This window comes from Crassostrea angulata, chromosome 10, assembly GCF_025612915.1.
Source record: "Crassostrea angulata isolate pt1a10 chromosome 10, ASM2561291v2, whole genome shotgun sequence".
Classification (NCBI taxonomy): Eukaryota; Metazoa; Mollusca; class Bivalvia; order Ostreida; family Ostreidae; genus Magallana; species Magallana angulata.
The window spans coordinates 38,133,064-38,156,481 of NC_069120.1; the positions used below are offsets into that span (position 1 = coordinate 38,133,064).

At 33.5% G+C, this 23,418-nt stretch overlaps 1 protein-coding gene across 4 annotated transcripts in view; it reads right to left on the bottom strand.

Annotated features, from left to right (window-relative positions):
• Nucleotides 1-23,418, bottom strand: part of LOC128165618 (galactoside alpha-(1,2)-fucosyltransferase 2-like) — a 49,672-nt gene that overhangs the window by 21,232 nt on the left and 5,022 nt on the right. The window contains exons 1-3 of one of the 4 annotated variants that reach the window (XM_052830341.1): nucleotides 19,484-22,729; nucleotides 4,603-4,651; nucleotides 629-2,956 (exon numbers count right to left, since the gene is read on the bottom strand). The exons of 1 other annotated variant lie outside the window; for it this stretch is intronic. In XM_052830341.1, coding sequence (XP_052686301.1) covers nucleotides 1,977-2,956; nucleotides 4,603-4,630 — 1,008 coding nt within the window. In that variant the 5' untranslated portion in view covers nucleotides 4,631-4,651; nucleotides 19,484-22,729 and the 3' untranslated portion in view covers nucleotides 629-1,976. Of the gene's footprint in view, nucleotides 1-628; nucleotides 2,957-4,602; nucleotides 4,652-19,483; nucleotides 22,730-23,418 lie in introns of those variants that run through there. 2 more of the 4 variants (XM_052830333.1, XM_052830339.1) reach the window with 2 other exon arrangements.

The following is a 23,418-nucleotide window of genomic DNA, read 5'->3' on the forward strand; positions in this document are numbered from 1 at the left end:
TGCACGTAATTCCCTGAAAGTTGTATAGTTGTATATGTATGCTAAGGGGTGGTGGGTAAAATATATGCCAATATATTCAGTGGTACAGTATAGTCCATTTAAAACCATTTCAACATCAGCCATCTTCAGTACTGTTATATATTCCTGTTAATGTCACCACATCTACCCCCTCTCCAACACAAAAACGTTTAACGAATCTTATCTTAATATTATGCTTAATGAAATATAAACTAAAAAATATTTTTACCATGCGAATATGTCAATTGCGTTTAAAAGGACTGGATGGTCGGATCAGTTCACTAACCTATATCAATTTTTCTTGATACAATAAAAGTAAAAAAATATGATTACGATTTAAGCTTAAAACATATGAACATTTTTAATAATCCTCGGATCTAGAAATATTTATACTAGTATATCAAATTTTGCTTTCATTAATAAAAAAAAAATTCACAAAAAGTCCACAATTTATTAAAAAAAAATAGTATTTTTTATAATATGCCAAAGTGTAAGTGAAATATAGCTGTTTTAACGTGAAATTAAAATGGTTTGAGCAAATTATTTATTTCTGTTTAAGTTAAATTGGTATGAAAAATTGTTATATCCTCCAACAACCACCTCAGGTAAAAAAAAAATATCCATTGTAACCGCAGCAGGTCACGATCGGGTTAACAGATCATTCAAAACAAGCCCCATTTTATTCCATTGGAATCCACCCGAAATAGATAAAATCATCGATAGAATTATTTTGGAATTGAATAGCAAATTCGGATTGAGGTCTGAAAATGTTCTTATAGAATATACTAGTTCCCTGCGCCATCCATCCGATCCACCAACCAAATGTACCGACGGACATTATTGTATGATTAGCTAGAGAAAGCAAAGCCATGTCCTCCGCTGGTGAATTTCCTGTCGAGAAATACACATTTTTCTCTTTGGTCAAGGCTTTTTTGGACCAGTCTATATCGTTAGATTCCACCACAAATAATATGTCTTTGTGCCTTGTTTTTAAATATTGCATGGCGTTTGCGTAATAAGTTTCAGTTCTTGAGAAAAATCTTAACGATCCTTAACCTCAGCATGTTCGATAACTCTAAGTTATCCTGATTTTATTTTATTCGTACAATAAACCTGTTTTTTAATAGAATATAATCAGTCTTATAGTGATGGTTTTACAATCTGTCAATTCAACGAAATGCTTGACCTAGTGGTTCCACAAAGATCTGTTACATATCTATTTTGGTAAAGGGGTTCAAGCACCCGGTGTACCAGCACAGCCTTTTTTTCTCAACTTGTATATTTACTTCTTTTTATTCATCGTGGGCACAATTGCAATAGATTTGTAGAATGCAAGTAACAATTTCATCTAGTTTCATTTCATTTATAAAGTTTGAAGGACAAAATAACATTTTTGGATGAAAAAAAAATACTTTGAGGTTTAGGATCGGAAAACCTTAAACACTTGTTTATATACATGTAAGCCTACATAAAACATAGAGTACCTTGTGTATTCCAAATATCGTTCAAAGCCCGCAGTGAATCAACTGAGAATCAAAAAATAGGTCACTCTGGGATCAAGATTTGAACAAACTTAAATCTACACTTTCTAAGTAAAAATTGTAGAAAATTTACAGACGGACAGACAGGTAGACGGACGGGCGCTGGACAAAAAGTGACCACAAGGGATTCAAAGTTTGATGTTGGTTTATAAATATAAACAATCTTCTTGAGAACTGCAATGCTCCACAAGTAGTAAGTCTATGAAATAAACCTGGTACAAAAGGGCTCAACGTTTACCGGTAAATTAAGAGAATCTGGTGAAAAATTTGAAAATAATTTTATTTGCTACAAAGTCCAGATGTCTACTTTGTATTTAACTTCACTTGGATAAGAACAACAACTGGAATCAAGTCTCCGACAGAACCCGCTAAAATGCTTTGATAATTAACGCAATATTCGTAAAGCAAGTCAAACTTTTATTCCATTGGAATCCATCCGGGATAGATAAAATCATCAATAGAATTATTCCGGAATTCTTTTGCAAAATCGGATTGAGGTCTGAAAATGTTCTTATAGAATAAACTAGTTCCCTGCGCCATCCATCCGATCCACCAACCAAACGTACCGACTGACATTATTGTATGATTAGCTAGAGAAAGCAAAGCTATGTCCTCCGCCGGTGAATTTCCTGTCGAGTAATATACATTTTTCTCTTTGGCCAAGGCTTTTTTGGACCAGTCTATATCGTTAGATCCCACCACAAATAATATGTTTTTGTGCCTTGTTTTGAAATATTGCATGGCGTTTGCGTAATAAGTTTCATTGGGTGTCAGCTTTCCGTACTTATAATGCCCATCGGTTGCGTAATCTCCCCGTCTGATGTGTATGCTGACAATAACACTGTCCTTGTTGACTTCAAACTTCATTTTATTCATAATTGTTCTCATCTGATCATGGGCCTTTTGTTGAATCGGATTTTTAAACCGTAAAAGTTTTCTAATTCTATCTTCGTACTTAATCCAATACTTCCATGATTGAAAGTACCCATTAAATCTCACGCTTTTGTTTGGTGGGACTGCAAGTAACTTTTCATCGTAAGAAAGTCCCCAGCTTTCTTTGTATTCTGGTAATTTTGAGCACGAATCCGTTGATTTGTTGATAGCAGATAGTGTTGTTTTTTCTATATCAAATATTTGGAACAATTCTGAATTTTCCGGAACAATGGGATACAAATGTTTCATTTTTGCTATGACATAGAGGAACACGTACCCCATCATTAAGTTCCCCAGGCGTCCTTGGAATTTCACACACGCTATACCATCCAACTTCTTGCTTTCATACATATAGGTTAGATTTGGTTCTCTTTCATATATTCCAGGTTTATTTCTCATATGTTGAAATGTCTCCCAGATTGTCAAAATAACAAACAGTCCTACTGCAAGAAGTGGGACGTTCTCTGAAAATCATAAATCCAAAGACTAAATGTATTGATATTCAACAGAATAATGTATGGAATGGAATCTTGTCTTCTAAAACATATTACCAATGTGTTTTATTTGGATGTATTATGAAATATAAAAGAATAAATTATAAAACGTAAATAACAAAAGGAAATGAATTAAAACAAGAGGCCCATGGGCCACATCGCTCACCTGATGAACAATAGATATGATAAAATCAGCTCAATGGAGTCATAATACAAACTATCTGGACAATGTAATACATGTAGATTCTGTATAAATAAAATCCATTTTTCCCCTGGATATTCTTATTTTTATAATCATTAGTCCCTTTTCTAACAGGATGATTTTATAGTCATATCATATGTTGAGTATTGCAGTTCTCAAAAAGATCCTTAACAATAGTTTATATATGGGATATAAACCTACATCAAACTCTGAACCTTCTTGTGAGGCCAAAGAACTGTCCTGGGGCCTAAGTCTTAACAATTATAAAGAATCCTCTGGCTGATTAGTTTCTGAGAAGAAGATTTTTAAAGATTTACCCTATATATTCATTTGTTAAACTTTGACCCCCCCATTGTGGCCCCACCCTACCTGCGGTGGTCATGATTTTCACAACTTTGTATCTACACTACCTGAGGATGCTTTCACACAAGTTTCAGCTTTGCTGGCTGATTAGTTTCTGAGAAGAAGATTTTTAAAGATTTACTCTATATAATCCTATGTTAAACTTCGATCCCTCACTGTGGCCCCACCCTATCCGCGGGGGTCATGATTTTCACAACTTTGTATCTACACTACCTGAGGATGCTTTCACACACGTTTCAGCTTTCCTGGATGATTGGTTTCTGAGAAGAAGATCTTTAAAGATTTACTCTATATATTCCTATGTAAAACTTCGACCCCCCATTGTGGCCCCACCCTACCCGCGGGGGTCATGATTTTCACAACTTTGAATCTACACTACCTGAGGATGCTTCCACACAAGTTTCAGCTTTCCTGGCTGATTAGTTTCTGAGAAGAAGATTTTTAAAGATTTACTCTATATATTCCTATGTTAAACTTCAATCCCCCATTGTGGCCCCACCCTACCTCCGGGGGTCATGATTTTCACAACTTTGAATCTACACTACCTGAGGATGCTTCCACACAAGTTTCAGTTTTCCTGGCTGATTAGTTTCCGGGAAGAAGATTCTTAAAGATTAACTCTATAAATTCCTATGTAAAACTTCGACCCCCCATTGTGGCCCCACCCTACACCTGGGGTCATAATTTTCACAATTTTGCATCTACGCTACCTGAGGATGCTTTCCCACAAGTGTCAGCTTTCCTGGTCTTGTTCATGAGAAAAAGATTTTTGAAAATTTCACGAAAATTTTCATAAATTCCTAATTATCTCCCTTTGTAAACGGGTGTGGTCCTTAATTTTCACAACTTTGAATCCCCTTAGGATAAGGATGCTTTGTGCCAAGTTTGGTTGAAATTGGCCCAGTGGTTCTTGAGAAGATGTTGAAAATGTGAAAAGTTTACAGACAGACGGACAGACAGACAGACAGACGGACGACAGACAAAATGTGATCAGCATAGCTCACTTGAGCTTTCAGCTGAGGTGAGCTAAAAAATACTTTTTAAAACTTACTAATTCGGATGTATTTTCTTATTCTCATTGTTGAATGCTACACTTATATCTATAAAAAGAAAATAAAAATGTGTTTTATTAACTCGTCTCTTTCTTTGCAATTTGAATAAAATGCTATTGTAAGTGCATCCGATATTCAATTCTTTACTTTCATTCTTTTTATACTGATTAAAAGATTTAAGAGTGTAATCTACTGAATTTTCAAAAACAATAAAAACAAAGATATCTGTTAGCCACTGCTTAATAGTGATACCCCCGCTCTAATGTGAATATGCAAAATAAGCAAAGTCAACATTTAACAGATAGTTGGCATCCGATTGGTACAAAAATATATCCCACAATATAGCATGCCTAAACAAATAGAGTGCTAAAATTTCAAGCATTTGCGATAAATAGTTACTGAGATATCTTTGACCAAAATTGTTTTGAACATTTTGGCTAAAAATAAACAAAGTCGTTATTTAACAGGATATTGACTACCGATTGGTACAAAAATACATCCCACGATATTGCATACCTACACAAATACTGTGTAAAAATTTCAAGCATCTGCAATCAATAGTTGCTGAGAAAAATGCGACAGAAATTCTTGTTACGGACAGACAGACAGGCACTCTTTTTTAATGAAATAACTTTTTTGGTAAGAATTTGAGAAGAGGGTTTATGTTGGAACAGATATAGATTCTTTAATATACCATTAGAGAAGTTATTGCTTGCCAGCTCATTTTTTAAATATCGCTTAACTTAATTTACAACGAAAAATGAGAGACACAGGACCTTCTTCCTTTAATCAATTCAATGACGTAATGGTAACTGTATCTTTAGTTGGTTTTCGACTTGTCAAACGTAAATTTGATTAATTATTCATTAAATCAAGATGATAGTAAATTAAAATAGTAGATTTCTTCTTCGATTTTACTATCATACAACTTGGCATAGAAATAATATTCAATGTTAGGAATCTAACAAGGACTATATTTTTTGCGGAATTTTGGCGTAGGAAAATATCACATGTTTTGCAATTCATAATTGCTGTAGATTACTGAGTTTGTTTTAGAATTTTTAAAACAATAACATTAATGTTGGATTCTTTTTTAACTAATGTGAACTAATGATAGGATACTTGGGCTTTAGAATATGTTTTTAAAACATGATTTGCTTATCAAATTACATTTTATAAGCTTTTAAAATGCCCATTCCATACATTGATTTATGTGAAAAAATCATTGAATTGAGTTTTTCTCTTATTTAAGGAGGCCGATTTTGGGTTTTTTGCGGAAAAACTACAATAGCAAAACTCTTTATTTTTTAACCAAATGTGATTTAAACCAACTCTAGTTTATATGCGAAGGTTCATGAAAATCGAACGTCTGGTTCTTTTAAGGGACCATCTCAAAATAGAGATACATTTACTATAGGAATGTATAGGAAACTGTCATTTTCCGCACATCAAAGCAGTTGTAAAAAATACTACAATAGCTTTTTTTTCTCAAATTGTTATATATGACAAGTAATATCATTTTCTACCTTATATGTAAAAAAACACAAAATTCTACCGTCTGGTTTTTAGTGGGGGCCATCTCAAAATATTAAAATGCACCAAATTTTGCTATATATTTGGATCATCACGAATGATGATTGGTATAATGGATTCATTCCAAAAAATGAGGAAAATATCCTCGAGGATAGCATTATTCTGTATATAAAATTTCAACAGCGTACAATTTTTACTTTTTCTTTTATGTTATTTCTTATAACGTACTCCTACAAAGCTCCATTTTATCATAACGTCATAAAAGCGCAATGGCAATGCTCCCCTACCGCACAACGTAAAAATCGTGTTAAAATAAAAATTTCCTTTAAAAATCTAAATATTTTTATCTGTATTTTGTTTATTGTGTTCGATTTTATAAATGATATCGGAAAAAAATTCATAAGCAGTATAAAACAACTGTATTATATTAGAATGTGCAAAAACATGCGCAATGCAAACTAAAGTAGGCCTCCTTAATTGTCAATATAAGAGCTTTTCTGTCAATTATATCTTGATATAATGTCTTCAATATACATAAAAAATCAGAAATATTTTAATATTGGAAGCATTAAAAAATATCTAAATTTCTTCAAATTTTAGGAAAATTAAATAAAAATGCGGGCTTAGCAATATCATTTTTAGTTTGAATATTTATTCCACTCAAGTAGTATATGCTGATAGACATTCTGATATTCTATCATTTCATTGGAGAATAGAATCTTCATTTCTTAAACAGATGTCTACATAACTGCGAAGAACTATATTTAATTTTACCATCCTTTAAGTTTGAGGAAAAAGGTAGTGACCTTGACCTGACCTTTGTGCAAAAACAAGGAGTTCAAATTTGATTAAACTGATAGAATCATTTGGTTACATGATCTGTTTCACTGTGTCAAAATTTGATAAGTTTCTAATTATAAGATGTATGTTTGATGAAGAGAAGAATTCCTTCCTTAACATGCTAATATGACACTTAATCATAATACTGAGATATTTTTTGATATTTTAACATTACATGTACATTGCATTGTATATGCTAATACTTTTTTTTTATTACAATACATATTGATATTTTGTCTTTATATAAGGAAAAAGAAATTCTTTGAGCATTTTCAATTTTTTATTTTTATAACTCTCTCTCTCTCTCTCTCTCTCTCTCTCTCTCTCTCTCTCTCTCTCTCTCTCTCTTAGATAATTGTGTAGAATGCTTCATATAATATTGAAAAATAAGGACATAATAAGTGATTATAAAAATTTAGCAAGATGTACTTCTTATTTAGGTCTTCATAAATCTTGATTGAATATTTGATATCAGAGAGAGAGAGAGAGAGAGAGAGAGAGAGAGAGAGAGAGAGAGAGAGAGAGAGAGAATTTTTAAGTCTTGGCGTTTTAAAATTTAAACCTTTATTAAGTCTATATGCATGTTCACTAAGCCTAAAAAACTGTACATTTCAAAATCAAAATTATGTCAAAAACCTGCCACTATAAAGTTGAAGGATTTTTTTAGAGTAATCGTTTTAATAACGCTTACTTGTGGTCAGAAAATTGGTATTCGATTATCGCTTATAACATTTACCCCATCCCAACTGTGGTAATTGAGAAGTTAAGAAAGTGGCGAAAATTGACAATCTACATAAATTTGATACGCTTTTGCATCACACATACATGTATAGTATTGTCATACTGTACCATTGTTGCATGGGCAAGTACCAACAATTATTGTACTTCAATCCAATACACTATAGCTTTAATTTAGGCGAGACTATCAGCTTTAGATATTTGGTTGATTTTAAAATATTTCAGTTTATAAACCACTATATATTGTTGAATGTTGTAAACACAGAGATAAATTATTCATTAATGAATTGATATACAAGTAGCACATGGTTAATGTGAAATTTAAATTAATAAGTTCAACCTCAACCATAACCCCTCTCATTAGCCAAAAATGCTCTGTCGTCTGAAGTGAGAACTCATCTGCTGCTTTGGACAGGTGATTGTAAGAGTGAAAAAAAAACAATGAACAAGAGAATTAAACTCTACTATTTTAAACAAGAGGCCCATGGGGCCACATCGCTCACATGAGCAACAATGGGCGTTCAAAATATAGTGTGCCATTTGGCCCTCGGTAGAATAACAAAAAATAAATATTGTATAGTATTCAAATTTTACACTTATTTTGGCATACACGTAATCTTTGACATTGTACCTTCATAAAATACTGTTTTTACACAGAATAAGAAAATCCTACGCAAGATATAAAACTAAATATTTGGTAGGGGTACACTGTTCTATAACTTCTAATTCCCTGTATTTTCGTTCTGCCCCCCTCCCCCACTTAATAAAGCGATCAAAATATACGAATGCATATAGGTACATTTTCTTCCTCAACTACTTACTAGTAATTGTATATTTTTTTTAATATAATAGTTATTGTATTTTATCAAAAAAATCCTAGATGTATATATGTGAAGAAGAAAATTGCACCTCAATGCGCTCAATTTCTCAAATTAAAAATATTCAACAATTTAATTTGTCTTCTCCATTATAATTAAGATCTCCATACTCGTAAAATTCTCTAAGGAAAGTTGAAAAACCGAACAGATTTCAACTTAATAGACTTAAATGTCATCAATTGTTAGAAAAAATATACATGTCATCACACTTTTTGAGATGCCAGATAAACATAAACTAAAGCATATTTTAGCATCAGAAAACTGTATTGTTTTTGTTAAAAGTAAAATCTTGTAGGCAGAAATTTGTTTTTCTTGTTTAATTTTTATGCCAACTTGATCAGAAAACTAAAATTACAAAAATATTTTAAAATTATTCGTTGGAATAAGAAAAACTATAGCATTTAGACATACAACTGAGAGAAAAGTCAGAAAAAGAGTCATTTTCCCTTTGCATAGATAAGATGTATAAAAATTTGGAAATTTAGGATAAAATTAAGAGCAAAAATATCTTGAACCTACGAATGATTCTAATTACATCCATGTGATTATATTCACAAAAAATAAATAAATTTACCTTGCACAATTTTTAAAGAATTTAAAGTTTTACAAAAAAGTGTGAAATCACAGAACACTGGATCTACTTTAAATGACTGTTGTTTACCCCGCGTAAACTCGTGACTTTTATAACTTTACTCACACTTGATTGATGAATACACTGGAATGAAAAATGTTGTTACGTGACATGTTAAAGAGCTATAAAAATCAATGTTACCGTATTGACAGGCACATCACTCTAATTTACTATGGCCCACCTATTATTTTCATTTTTATTCAAAAATAACAAATGGCTACAAACCAGGATAATTTTCCGCTGTAATATTTTCTTAGGAATAGCGATAATTCTTTTATTCCCGCAACAGAAATGTGTCAGAACTATGGAAACTGTTTTAACGATGTCGTTTTTATTTACTCACATTTTACATTATTCATTGTATAAAGAGGGGGCCCCAGAGAGTAGTTATATACAGCATATCATTCTTTAATTTTTTTTTAACATACTCTAATTCATATAGATTCTAATGATCAACCAAACTTTCAGCGTCAATCGTAGAATTATAAGCAAGATACAGAGCTCAAAATTTTGCTAGGTTTGAGTCATATTTTGTTCACATGAGTTTATAACATTCAGCTTAAGATTTTTAACTTGGTATTTCCTATTCGGCATTTAAAATGGAAAAAAAATGAATGGCCTCAGATTTGTGTACAAACATAGAATTGTGAGCAAATCTCTGTATCTCGCTTATAATTCGAAGCTTAACACTCAAATATGGTAAGTAAATAGAAATTGTAAACAATTAAACATGCAAAGAAACATGCACTATAACAAATAAAGAAAACAATTTCTTTTTCAAAATGAATCATATACATGTATAAACCTATTTCCACCAGCGATATTAAGCTCTATTTAAACTGAATAAACTCGAGAAAATGCCGAGCATCTCAACAAAACATATTGCATTATTCTACCATTACGCAAAAGATGATACCGAATTACCGATAGCCTGAATGAATTGCATTTTAGTTCTTTCTTAATACATCAGATGTTGCTTAATTTGCGCAGGTAAACAGTAAACTGTTTGATTTACCGAAGTCTCTGTTTGATTTGATACGTAAAAATCAGGAAATACAGTTCCCAGGTTAACGCAAAGCATAAATGAAAACGAAACGAAAATCACAACAAGCTAACATCATATGTGAAAACTGTCAACGCATTGAAATATTTAGCCTCAATTTACTTCACAAAATCGGCACCAATGTATTTTGCATGTTTCAAAGATTCCCTTTGTACACGAACTGTTGCACAACAAACAAATTCATCATTGTCAGATCGACCCGTTTATCATATAGTGTCATGGCTGCTTTAAACAAAGAACCCCGTTTTAGAATTATGGAATACGAGTCTTGGTAAAATGGGTAAGCAAACCCAAGCCGGGGCAAAATAAAAGCCGGGGCAGATCGGCAATCGTCAATTCCAATTACGCATTATTTTGCAGCAATATTTACAGCGAATACAAATATACTGGTCAGTAAATATCTTGAAATTTTAATGAGATTGGCAGATTAATAGCTGTCAGTCTTTTGTTTTGCCCTGGCCCGGTCATGCCTACCCGTTTTACCAAGACGCATGGATGCTATAAATTGCTTGAAACACGCCTTTTCTTTCTTATTATTTTCGTAAAAACTCAGATTTGAAACAGAATTAGCCTATAATTTTTGCAATTTATATTTTCCTTTCCATAAGGATTACTTATGCTAAATTTCATTGAATTTGACTCAGTAGGTCTTGACAAGAAGATTTTTAAAAATGCACCCCACCCCCTTTTTCTACAGTTTCGATGTTTTCTCCACTTTGAATGAAGATCTGTCCTTCATTTTTGCAATTTATATTTGCCTTTCTGTGAGATGAAGAATTGTATATCTTATATTTTTTTAATACATATTTTATATATAAGTTTAAAAATTCAAATAAAAAAAATAGAGGTTCCACTGGGGATTGAACCCTGGCCGCTGGAAGTGATGACCACTGTCTTATCCAGTAGGCTACGGATGCTTATGTAACAAGATGTGTTTTATTTTATTACATCATACTATTGTTAGTTAATCTATAGAAAAATGGTTTGAACATTTTGAACACATATGTGAATTAGTATTATTTTGATAATGATAATGTAAGGTACTTTTCATATAGTGTATGGATATTAATAGTTTTTCTTGAAAGCAATTTTATAAAGATATTGATTTTGTTAGATTTTCAATTATCATAGAGATTATAAATTTCGGACAATAGCCATTTTGTTTGTGACCATTGCTGAGGCCAGTTGTGAGTTGAGAAAACTTTTGTAAGTAAAATAATTGTACTGCTACTATATTGTATTGAAGTAAAGTTAGTTTTTTTATCAGTAATTATATCAAAGTAATCATTGTATCACAGATGAGAGTATATGTTGAAATTATCAAGAAAGTTTACAAAGTTTAAAGGTTTCACAGTGAATTGTACTCATGATTTGAATACAGACTAATGTTTGAAAAGGGTACAGTGATATTGATTTTACATATATTTTTATACAATTATAGACATGCATATTTTGCATAGTTACATGTCTAAATGGTTTGTTTCAGATATTATCTACCAGTACATGTAATACAGTTCCTTTCACCCTTATTTAGGGTAGGTACATGTGTACTTGAGAAATTATTGACTATGGCATTTACATATTGTCAGAGTATATTTTTAATCTGCAACATTGCATATTCAATATTGTAATAGGGTTATTTCTTTTTATGACCATCATTTATTAAATATAAGATAATTAGAAAAACAATATTTCGTAATTGAACATATGTGTCATTATAGTAATTGAATCAATTGTGATGCTTTATGATTGTGAAGTTTATATGTGTATTATGTTTTGTAGGAGCGTCACCATAATAATAATAATATCAACAATAAACGAAGTACATATATACCATACTCGTTTGTTACAATGGTGTCAGAAGTGGGATTTCGATGATGACTCACCAGACTTCTTCACTGATGTTGAGGAGAGGAACTTACAACATTTTATGAAGAGCTGGGACATCGAATCAGGATAGAGATTTGGTGACGTCGAGGAACATTTCGTTACTATAGTTTATAGTGTTTGTGAAATCAGCGATGGATCCTGCAATTGAGGCCGAGTTTAAGAAAATGAAAGAGAATTTACACTTATGGAGCTTGCCCAAAGTCAACTGAAGCAGAAACAGCCTACCGTATACATCAAATCTGAACGAAAACTGAGTAAGTTTGCAGGAAGACCTGAAAATGACAGTGATCCGGATGTGGACGATTGGCTAATGGATATGAGAGAACATATACTGAGTATTCCATCAACAGAAGGAAAAATTGAATTCATCAATGACCACCTCATTGGATCTGCTAAAACAGAAGTTCGTCTAAGACCAGCAGAACTGAAGAAAACTCCAGAGGATATTCTTAAAATCATTGAAGACACTTATAAAGTGCAAGATACTGTAACTCAACTTCGTCATAAATTTTACGAGAGAAAACAGAACGATGGTGAAACATTAGAAACATATTCTCTGGCTCTCATGAAATTAGCGTCATTGATTGCGAAGAAAGAGGGTTGTGATATGAAAACCATGGACAAAGTTGTGACAGATAAATTCATAGATGGTATCATGGATTCACAGATCAAGAGAGAAGTGCGTCGATTTGCATTTAAAACCCTAAATTACCGTTTATTGAATTCAGACAGAGGATGCTACAGTGGGTTGATGATACACCATCAGTTAAAGTCAACAAAGTATCAACTGAAACTCCGATCAGCGAAGATCTGTTAGAACTTGTGAAATGTCAACAAAACATGTTAGAACACCAACAGAAACAAATAGATATGCTGATGTCCATGACAAAACAGAAACCAAACTATTCTCCAAGATACAGAGGCCAAAACTACCGGGGTTACTCTAACAGAAGAGGACATGGAAGAGGATATTATAATCGTGGAAAAGAAGAAGGACCAATGAATCACCCAAAAGGCACACCCTCTCAGTGGGGAGTCTAACTGATGAGGGGCCACTCAGGAAAGACTCTGAAACAGATTTACAACACCAAAGCATTCAAAGTGAAATCAGTATTTCAAAGTGTCCTACAACAAAAGTAAAACTGAATGGACTAGTTAATGTAACATTTTTATTAGACACGGGATCAAAAGTCTCTACATTGAGTGAAACTGTATATAGAAAATTCTTTCCAAACGTTGAACTTAGAGATAATCAAAGACTCCTGAAACTAGTTGCTGCAAATAATACTGTCATTCCATACCTAGGCTATGTAGAACTTGACATTGAACTTTTTGGTTGTGTATTTCATAGTGTTGGATTTCTTGTATCCAAAAATACTAATTCCAGTTCTGTCCAAGGAATTCTGGGATGCAATATTCTGAAATATGTTAACCGTGTTTTGAAAACTGATAACACTACACCTGCGTACATTAACAGAGAAGAAGAAGAAAACTGGAACAGAATATCAACAGTGTTTGATTTAACAGAGAACTGTGATCGGTTATCATTTGTGAAAGTGGCAGGAAAAGAAGACATTTTAATTCCAGCTTGTTCAATGAAAGTCGTCATTGGTTCAACGCGTCAAAATCGGAGAGGAGAAGAAATGGTAGCAGCTGTTCAAGCGATTCAAGGAGCAACTGGATCATTACCACGAAATATTTCTGTAATAGACACACTAAGTGAGGTAAAGAATGGAAAGATTCCTGTTCGTGTCTTAAATTTAGGAAACGAAGATATTTGGCTAAAACCCAAAAGCAGAATTGGAACTTTGCATAAAGTAGAAATAGTAAAGTCAACAGAGGATCATTGTGATATCGATGAAAAAGCAGAAGACAATATAAATGTGAAATCTGATGTAGAATTCCACATTGGTGATGTAGACTTTACTGAAAAACAGAAAGCACAGTTTGACGCCCTATTAAAGAAACATTCCAATGCATTTTGTCAAAATGATTCTGATTTGGGACATTCATCTCTAGTTAAACATTCGATCAAATTAAATGACGAAATACCCATTCGTGTACCACATAGAAGAATTCCACCCAATCAACTGGAAGAAGTGAAACAACATTTGAGTAAGCTGTTGGATCAAGGAATTATTAGAAAAAGTAACAGTCCTTTCACATCAGCCATTGTTATTGTCCGCAAGAAGGATGGAAGTATAAGGCTATGTGTCGACTATAGACAATTGAACAAGAAGACCATCAAAGATGCATACCCCCTTCCGAGGATAGAAGAGACTCTTGAAATGTTACATGGTGCTAAGTACTTTAGTTCCATAGATTTGGCACAAGGATACTATCAAGTGGAGATGGATGAGGAATCAATTCCCAAGACAGCATTCAGAGTTGGAACCGGAGGACTCTATGAATACCTTCGCATGCCTTTTGGCCTGTGCAACAGTCCAGCCACTTTCCAGCGACTGATGGAGGCTTGCTTTAGTGAAGAAAATTTTGAAATTCTGTTATTATATCTTGATGACATTTTAGTTTTCTCAAAATCTATCGAAGAACATTTTGCTAGACTCGATATTGTGTTTTCTAAACTTAAACAGCATGGACTCAAAATGAAACCTTCAAAATGCTGGTTTTTCCAAAAATCTGTTAAATATTTAGGACATATTGTATCATCTGAGGGAATTTCTACTGACCCAGATAAAACAGCAGCTGTGAAATCGTGGGCTAAACCAACTACAGAAAAAGAATTGAGATCTTTCTTGGGAATGGCTGGTTATTACCGCCGCTTTGTGAAAGACTTTTCCAAAATCGCAAGACCTTTACATGAACTTACATCTGGTGGAAAGAAGTCGACAAAGAAAAAGAAAGTGAAACGGATTTCCATTCCAGAGTCGTGGACAAAAGAATGTGATGATGCATTCGAAACTCTAAAACAGAAACTTACATCTTCGCCAGTACTTGGATATCCTGATTTTAAACGTGAATTCATCGTAGAAACTGATGCAAGTATGGATGGTCTTGATGCCGTGTTATCACAACAACAGGAAAATGGCAAAGTTGTTATTGCCTATGCATCAAGAACACTTCGACCGCAAGAACGAAACATGAACAACTACAGTTCCATGAAGTTAGAGCTACTTGCTCTGAAATGGGCCGTAACAGAGAAGTTTCGTGATTATTTACTTGGATCTCGATTCATAGTTTATACGGACAACAATCCATTGAGTTATCTTCAGACTGCAAAGTTAGGAGCTACGGAAATGAGATGGGCTAGCCAATTAGCACAGTTCAACTTTGAGGTGAAATTCCGATCTGGAAAATCGAATCGAAATGCTGACGCATTAAGTCGAAAACCTATTCCAAAAGTTAGGACTGTAACATGTCATTCTGAAACTGCAGTTCAGAGTATCGTGTGTAGTTCCCCATTGATGGATTTATCGAAGGAAATATTTGTTACGCCTACTTCTGTTAACGCCATACATGCAGAATCAAGAATAGATGCTACATCAACGTTACCAGGATATTAAACAGCAGAAATAGCGTCATTACAACAGAATGATCCATTGATTAGCCGTGTTATTTACTGGTTGAGGTCCTCTACCAAACCGACTACAGTACAGTTGAAGCAAGAAAACAAAGACGTTAGGAAACTTCTGAAACAAAGAGACAAATTAAAGTTTGAAGAAGATATCTTGTATCGAACCATGGAAATGGAAACTGGATTAATAACTCAACTTGTGCTTCCAACCATATTGAAGGATCATGTGTTAGAATCTCTCCATAACCATGCAGGACATCAGGGATGTGAAAGAACACTATCGTTAATTCAGAAACGGTGCTACTGGCCAACCATGGTGAAAGATGTAGAACTGTATTGTAAAAGCTGTGAAAGATGCATGGTAGCCAAAGCTCCTATTCCATCTATACGAACACCGATAACTAGTTTACTAGCATATCAGCCACAGGACATTTTAGCGATAGATTTTACTATAATGGAACCTTCATCTGATGGCAGAGAGAATGTGCTTGTCATGACAGACATTTTTAGTAAGTTCACACAAGCTGTTCCGACGAAAGACCAAAAAGTTCTGACAGTGGCAAAAGTTCTTATCAAAGAGTGGTTTTTCCATTATGGCATACCAAGGAGAATTCACAGTGATCAAGGGAGAAACTTTGAGAGTTCCATCGTCAAAGAACTTTGTGATATGTATCATGTTTCCAAAAGTAGAACCACCCCATATCATCCGGAAGGAAACGGACAAGTTGAAAGATATAACAGAACTATGCATAATTTGTTAACGACCTTATCACCAGAACAGAAACGGAAATGGACGGAACATCTACCAGAATTAGTGTACATTTACAATTCAACAATTCATTCGTCAACTGGATATACGCCATATTTTCTCATGTTTGGTCGTGAACCAGTGTTACCCATTGACCATTTGTTAGGAATATCTACTCCAGACCCAGACAGCATCGATAAGTACCTTTCCAACTATAAAGAGAAACTTGGAATTGCATTTAATCACGCACGGAAAAATTTAGAGGAAAACACAGAGAGAAGACAAGAACATTATAACAAAAGTGCAAAAGAAAGTGTTATTCCTGTAAGAACCCGAGTTTTAACCCGAAATCGTGTGCAAGGAAGAAATAAGATTCAAGATGTGTGGGACCCCACTCCTTATAAAGTCATTAGTGCATTAAGTGATAACGTATATTCTATTCAGTTAGCAGATGGTTCAGGACCAGTGAAAAATGTGAACAGAAGAGAAATTCTTAACACCGGTGAAATTATTACAGAGGAACCAGATGTGGAAATTCCAGTTACAAATTCTGATGACTCCGATGAGGAAGATTCCCATTTCAAGGTGATGCATTGCGACCAAAATGAAGATATCGAAGAAGAAACAGTAAATACAGGAAGTGATACAGAACAGCCAACTGTTCTGCCAAGACGTTCCACGCGAGCTACCGCTGGAAAACATTCAAATCCGAATCGTCTTCCTAAATCTACTGTGTCTGTACAAAGGACTGTGATTCAAAACAAAAACTTTCAAGAACTTAGTTATGCAGTTGTTAACTTAGGAACTGCATTGGCAACAAAGTTGAATGAAGCGTGGAAACAGTATTAATTGTGTATTACTTTCATGCTGTATAAACTGTTCATATGAATGAATTTTTTTATGACTGACTGGAAATTTTTTTTCTCACCTCATAATGTATTCATCCTGTTTTATAACAAAATTTGTTCCATTGCTGAGGGCAGCAATAACAAAGTGGGGGAATATGTGAGATGAAGAATTGTATATCTTATATTTTTTTAATACATATTTTATATATAAGTTTAAAAATTCAAATAAAAAAAATAGAGGTTCCACTGGGGATTGAACCCTGGCCGCTGGAAGTGATGACCACTGTCTTATCCAGTAGGCTACGGATGCTTATGTAACAAGATGTGTTTTATTTTATTACATCATACTATTGTTAGTTAATCTATAGGAAAATGGTTTGAACATTTTGAACACATATGTGAATTAGTATTATTTTGATAATGATAATGTAAGGTACTTTTCATATAGTGTATGGATATTAATAGTTTAAGCAATTTTATAAAGATATTGATTTTGTTAGATTTTCAATTATCATAGAGATTATAAATTTCGGACAATAGCCATTTTGTTTGTGACCATTGCTGAGGCCAGTTGTGAGTTGAAAAAACTTTTGTAAGTAAAATAATTGTACTGCTACTATATTGTATTGAAGTAAAGTTAGTTTTTTTTATCAGTAATTATATCAAAGTAATCATTGTATCACAGATGAGAGTATATGTTGAAATTATCAAGAAAGTTTACAAAGTTTAAAGGTTTCACAGTGAATTGTACTCATGATTTGAATACAGACTAATGTTTGAAAAGGGTACAGTGATATTGATTTTACATATATTTTTATACAATTATAGACATGCATATTTTGCATAGTTACATGTCTAAATGGTTTGTTTCAGATATTATCTACCAGTACATGTAATACAGTTCCTTTCACCCTTATTTAGGGTAGGTACATGTGTACTTGAGAAATTATTGACTATGGCATTTACATATTGTCAGAGTATATTTTTAATCTGCAACATTGCATATTCAATATTGTAATAGGGTTATTTCTTTTTATGACCATCATTTATTAAATATAAGATAATTAGAAAAACAATATTTCGTAATTGAACATATGTGTCATTATAGTAATTGAATCAATTGTGATGCTTTATGATTGTGAAGTTTATATGTGTATTATGTTTTGTAGGAGCGTCACCATAATAATAATAATATCAACAATAAACGAAGTACATATATACCATACTCGTTTGTTACATTTCCATAAGAATGCTTTGTGCCAAATTTGGTTGAAATTGGCCAAGCAGTTTTAAAGAAGAAGTTTAAAATGTAGAAAGTTTACAAACGGACAGACACACGGACAGACGGACGGACGACGGACAAAATGTGATTAGAATAGCTCACTTGATCTTTCAGCTCAGGTGAGCTAAAAACCGTTCCTTGAAATTAGGCATGCATAGAGATAAGACATTACTTTATAAAAGGAGATATGCAGGTTATGTCTCTCGAACAGGTTTTAAAATTGTTTTGGCGTTTAATGCGAGTGGGAAGTGTAATTCCTGGTTCGGAGTTTGAATCCTTTCTTTAATTATAGGTACATGTACGAAGAGTTATCTGTTTAAACGGACTTAAAAAGGCCCCTAATGTAATAATCAATGAGGTGTTTGAAAAATTATCAGACCAACCAAAAAAAGTAGCTTGTTTAATATGTTGGTAATGTACACAACAAACGAAGAGCGTGATTAACAGAATAACACTTAGCGCATACGGAAGTTACACATAACACTTGTGAACTGTTCAATGATGTAGTGCCTCCTTCATACACGAAGTAGAACTCATAAATTGTTGTAAGTCAATTATAAGCAATAAAACGTATACTTTAGAACCGATTCCACAACGAACCATATGTGCTTGACAAACAACGCTCTCTCTCTCTCTCTCTCTCTCTCTCTCTCTCTCTCTCTCTCTCTCAACTAAGCGCCAATTTGGCCAATGCTGAAAGAAGTCTGCAAAGCTGTTCTCAATGAGATGCAAAATTTTTAATGTAAATTTCTTGGTTCGTAGTCGAAACCTTTTTTTACAAGTTCGATTATTAATATCATGATTTATAATTACAGAAATACTTATTGTGAAAATTATTGTGAATCTTTTTTTTTAAGACAAAAGGTCGAAAGAAAGACAAAAAATATACGTTACCCTTTATGACAACGTTAGCGTATAGTGCACCGGCAATCACAAGAAACTTTAATTTTGTGTTTTTTGTCGGAATTTTACAGGAAAACAGCAAATATCTCCTTTTTGACACCCACAGTACTGCTTCGAATGCACACCGGAAAAACTATTTAGATAATAATACTGCGACCTTTCGAGCAAGAGTAATAATGAGTGATGTCAGCTTTACTATAAACAGGAACTAACTTGTAGTAACAAAGGACTTTTGTTTATAACAGCTTTTGTTATATAACCTTTTTTTCTCTTGTTCATAAATAAGCTTAAATTGATTTGAAAGAGTAACATAAATACAATTAAAAGAAGGCATTTATTACCAAATACTCGCAAGAGGTCATCAATGTCTTAACACATGTAATAAATTGATTTTAAACTGTAAATACTATGAAAATTGTTCAGGAGTGATTCATGTAAAGAAAACGACAGAATTTCTGCAATATTGATTTCACTACTTTAAACTTAACTATATATGAGTAACTATACAGGCAATTAAACATGTATCACAGTTTAAAGGGACTTGGACACGATTTGAGCTCAAAATTTTATTTTTCCAATTTTAATGTTTAGAATGGTTATCCTAAGTACTTTTAATGCTTTGTCAAAATTTGAAAGTCAACTATTGAGTTATAAGCAAGATACAGAGTTTCAAAATCTTTGTTTTGTAAACAAAGCTCGAGCTTTGTTATGGTTTACATATGTATTTTATTGGTAAAAGTCTCAATGACATGTTGCTTGTTTCTCTTTATCATATAATCTATGAACACATTGAAGCAGTTTAACTTGTTTGCCACGAGTCATTTGGTCAAAGAAATGGCACTTCCATAGTTTACATTATTTGTATTAGTTGTAAACAAATATAAGACTCAAGCTTTGTTTACATTACAATAATTTCTTACCGCTGTATCTCTCTTATAACTTGACTTCCAACATTCAAATTTTGGCCAATCATTCAAAATGAGCAAGTAAACCATTTTATACATAAAAAAGGGGGAAAATATCTAAAATCGTGTCCAAGTCCCTTTAAAGCACAATTTTAACTATTTTCTTCGACAGTGATTGCCGAGATCGAAGAGACGACACGCCACGGCCATTATTAGTCAGCGTGTTCTATCAAATTAGGATGAAACTTCATATGCGCTTCCGTAAATTGCAATTCTGGTAAGGAATTATACGGCCCCTGCTTAAATAAATTCGAAACAAAATGAAACTCGTTTGTTTCTAGGCCAAGCTGCGCTCTAGGGAAGGTCCAGAGTCCGCCTACATATTTCCCTGACTCACTTAGTGAGTTTAGAGAAGATATATATTGGCAGGGGATTGCGACAATGAAATTCAGAGGGTAAATTTTGCAAAAATAACAATTTAAGACAGCATGCACAATTGCTTTAGATTACTTTATAAAAATAAATAAATAATAACTAGACAACATTGAGATGGAGACTATCTGAAAGGGCCACGCATAAATAATGGCCATGGACAATAGGATGAAAAGCATTTCAGATAATATTGCTTTGACCTTGACCTAAAACATAGAAATTTTCAAGCTGGCATAAAACTTTTAATTCAATCTCATTACCCCTTACATATATGCTCTGAAAAAAGAATTTTGCAAGATCTAATATGACCTTGACACTTGACCTACAAACATTATTTAACGTCATTGCTCACCCTTTGATCGTAGGCACTCTGCAAGTGAAGTTTTAGCCAGATTGGACCATAGTCAGAAAAAATATCCTCCGGAAAAGGATTTTTCATTTAATTCTGCTATGACCTACACATATGACCTTCAATCTTGGTTCATGGTCACTGCACACCTTTTACTTAAAAGCTCTGTTTGTGTAAAGTATGAGCCAAATAAGGCTAAGTGGAGAGTATATATATATTCTGAAATTTTTTTGCATGATCCAATATGACTTTGACCCTTTACCTTCAAACTTCATTCAACGTCACTGCACATCTTTTGACCATAGGCACTCTTGTGAGTAAAGTTTGAGCAATATTGGAACAAGGGGAGAGAAGATATGCTACGGACAAGGATTTTGTACATAATTCTACTATGACCAGCTTTGACCTACAAACATGGTTCAAGATCACTGCACGCCCTTAACCCAAATTCACTAAATGCACACCATCATATTATGGTTGTTCTGGAAACTAAATATCTGGCATTTCAATATATTGTGTATTCTTCTTTGCTAAAGAGTTTATATTCCACTGATTTTCTTAGCTTTTTAAAATCTAACCTTGTGTTCCAATATACATAATTATACATGTACCACGAACGTCATCAGTAAATTATCAGGCCAGAAATACATGTAAGCCTCGCACATATCAAAATATAACATCCAAGGTGAAAAGTTATTAAAACCATGTCAATTTCATGTCTTAATTCAATTAAAACAATTTATATTACCTCATATGTTAATTTCGAAGAGCGCTATGGGGTGGTTACAAGAACCTCCCAGACATCTGCACTGTGTGTTTTTATATAAAATAGATATATTGAATAATAGATGTTAATTTAATATCCAACGAAAAATGTCGTCTGCATGTCATGTCAATCGGTAGCTTCTTATCGATGCACAAGTGAACTTCCGTTGTGGTTATACGGAACATCCGTCGCATGACCTAGATCGTGTAAGAAAAACGATCAGTGACAATACTGAGTTGTTTTTAGAATAGAAATAAAGTTCTTGTTATTGTGAATGTTCTGCAACATTCGTACTGATTACATTTTAAGGGGAAAAAATTGAACAAAACGAAGCATTTGTTTCCTTTCATTTCAATGATAAATTTTTAAGATTGTTAATTTCATCCGCATCTTTTTGATCCCCGCGCCTCGCAGTCTGTGTGTCATTTACTAAAAGAAGGAAGAATTTAAAGTAAACGACTGTCGAGAGATTCATGATGTATCTTAAGATGTCCGGCTGTACAAGGATGTGTATACAAGGATGCATTAGTACCTTTTGTATCTTTGTATCCATCAACTTAATGAATGGGTAACTTTATTAAAAAAAAAAAACTGGTATTTTTTGTTTACGTCAAAGTAAAATCGCCTTCGTTGGTGTTTCGTTTGCGGTATATAGGGTTCACAAGATTTCTCTGCGTTTTGTTTTGTGGCATAATAGTTTGGATCGATCGAAACAAATGCATGAATATTGAATAGTTGTACTTTAGCATAAGAGTTCGAATTTCATCGTCGATTCATAGTCGTCGGAACCGGCCGGGGGGGGGGGGGGGGCACTTTTTTGCAATGTAAGACCTATAGTCCTAACTATTAGGCACATAGCATCAGAGAGGGTTCAACCCCCCCCCCCCTTTTGTCGTAACAAACATAATTGTTCCTAAATTTACCTTAAAAAGATTGAAAAAATGAAAAGTTGGAGTCAAAGGTATACTAGCAGCCCTCCTTTTTTGGAACTCTAGGTACATGACCCCCCCCCCCCCCCCCCCCCGATTTGGATTTACATGATTTTGGGAATTAGCCTTGTGTTGTTTTTTTTTTGCTTGTTAAGATTTCTGAGGATTATCTATCCCCCCCCCCCTCCCACTTTCAATTTGCTTCCGACGCCAGTGCGATTTATGTAGAACACGAGTTCAATGAATCTTTTTTGAATATGATGCGAAATAAAATCAATGGTGCTTAATATTTTTGATTGTTATAATGTCAAATAATCATTCAAATTTAAAGTCGAAAAACAATGGTGTAATGCGCATCACAGTAAAAAAAACAGTTGGAAAATCAACTTCAGTGCTTAATCAGATATGCAAAGCTTGTACTTTTTCATCAAACAAAAGAACATACTTTGTTATTTGTATAATGTACCATGCATCAGCAACACATTGGGAAAAAAAATCACGTCCTTCGTTGGTAATGTAGAAAAAGACAGTAAGGTTACTGCACT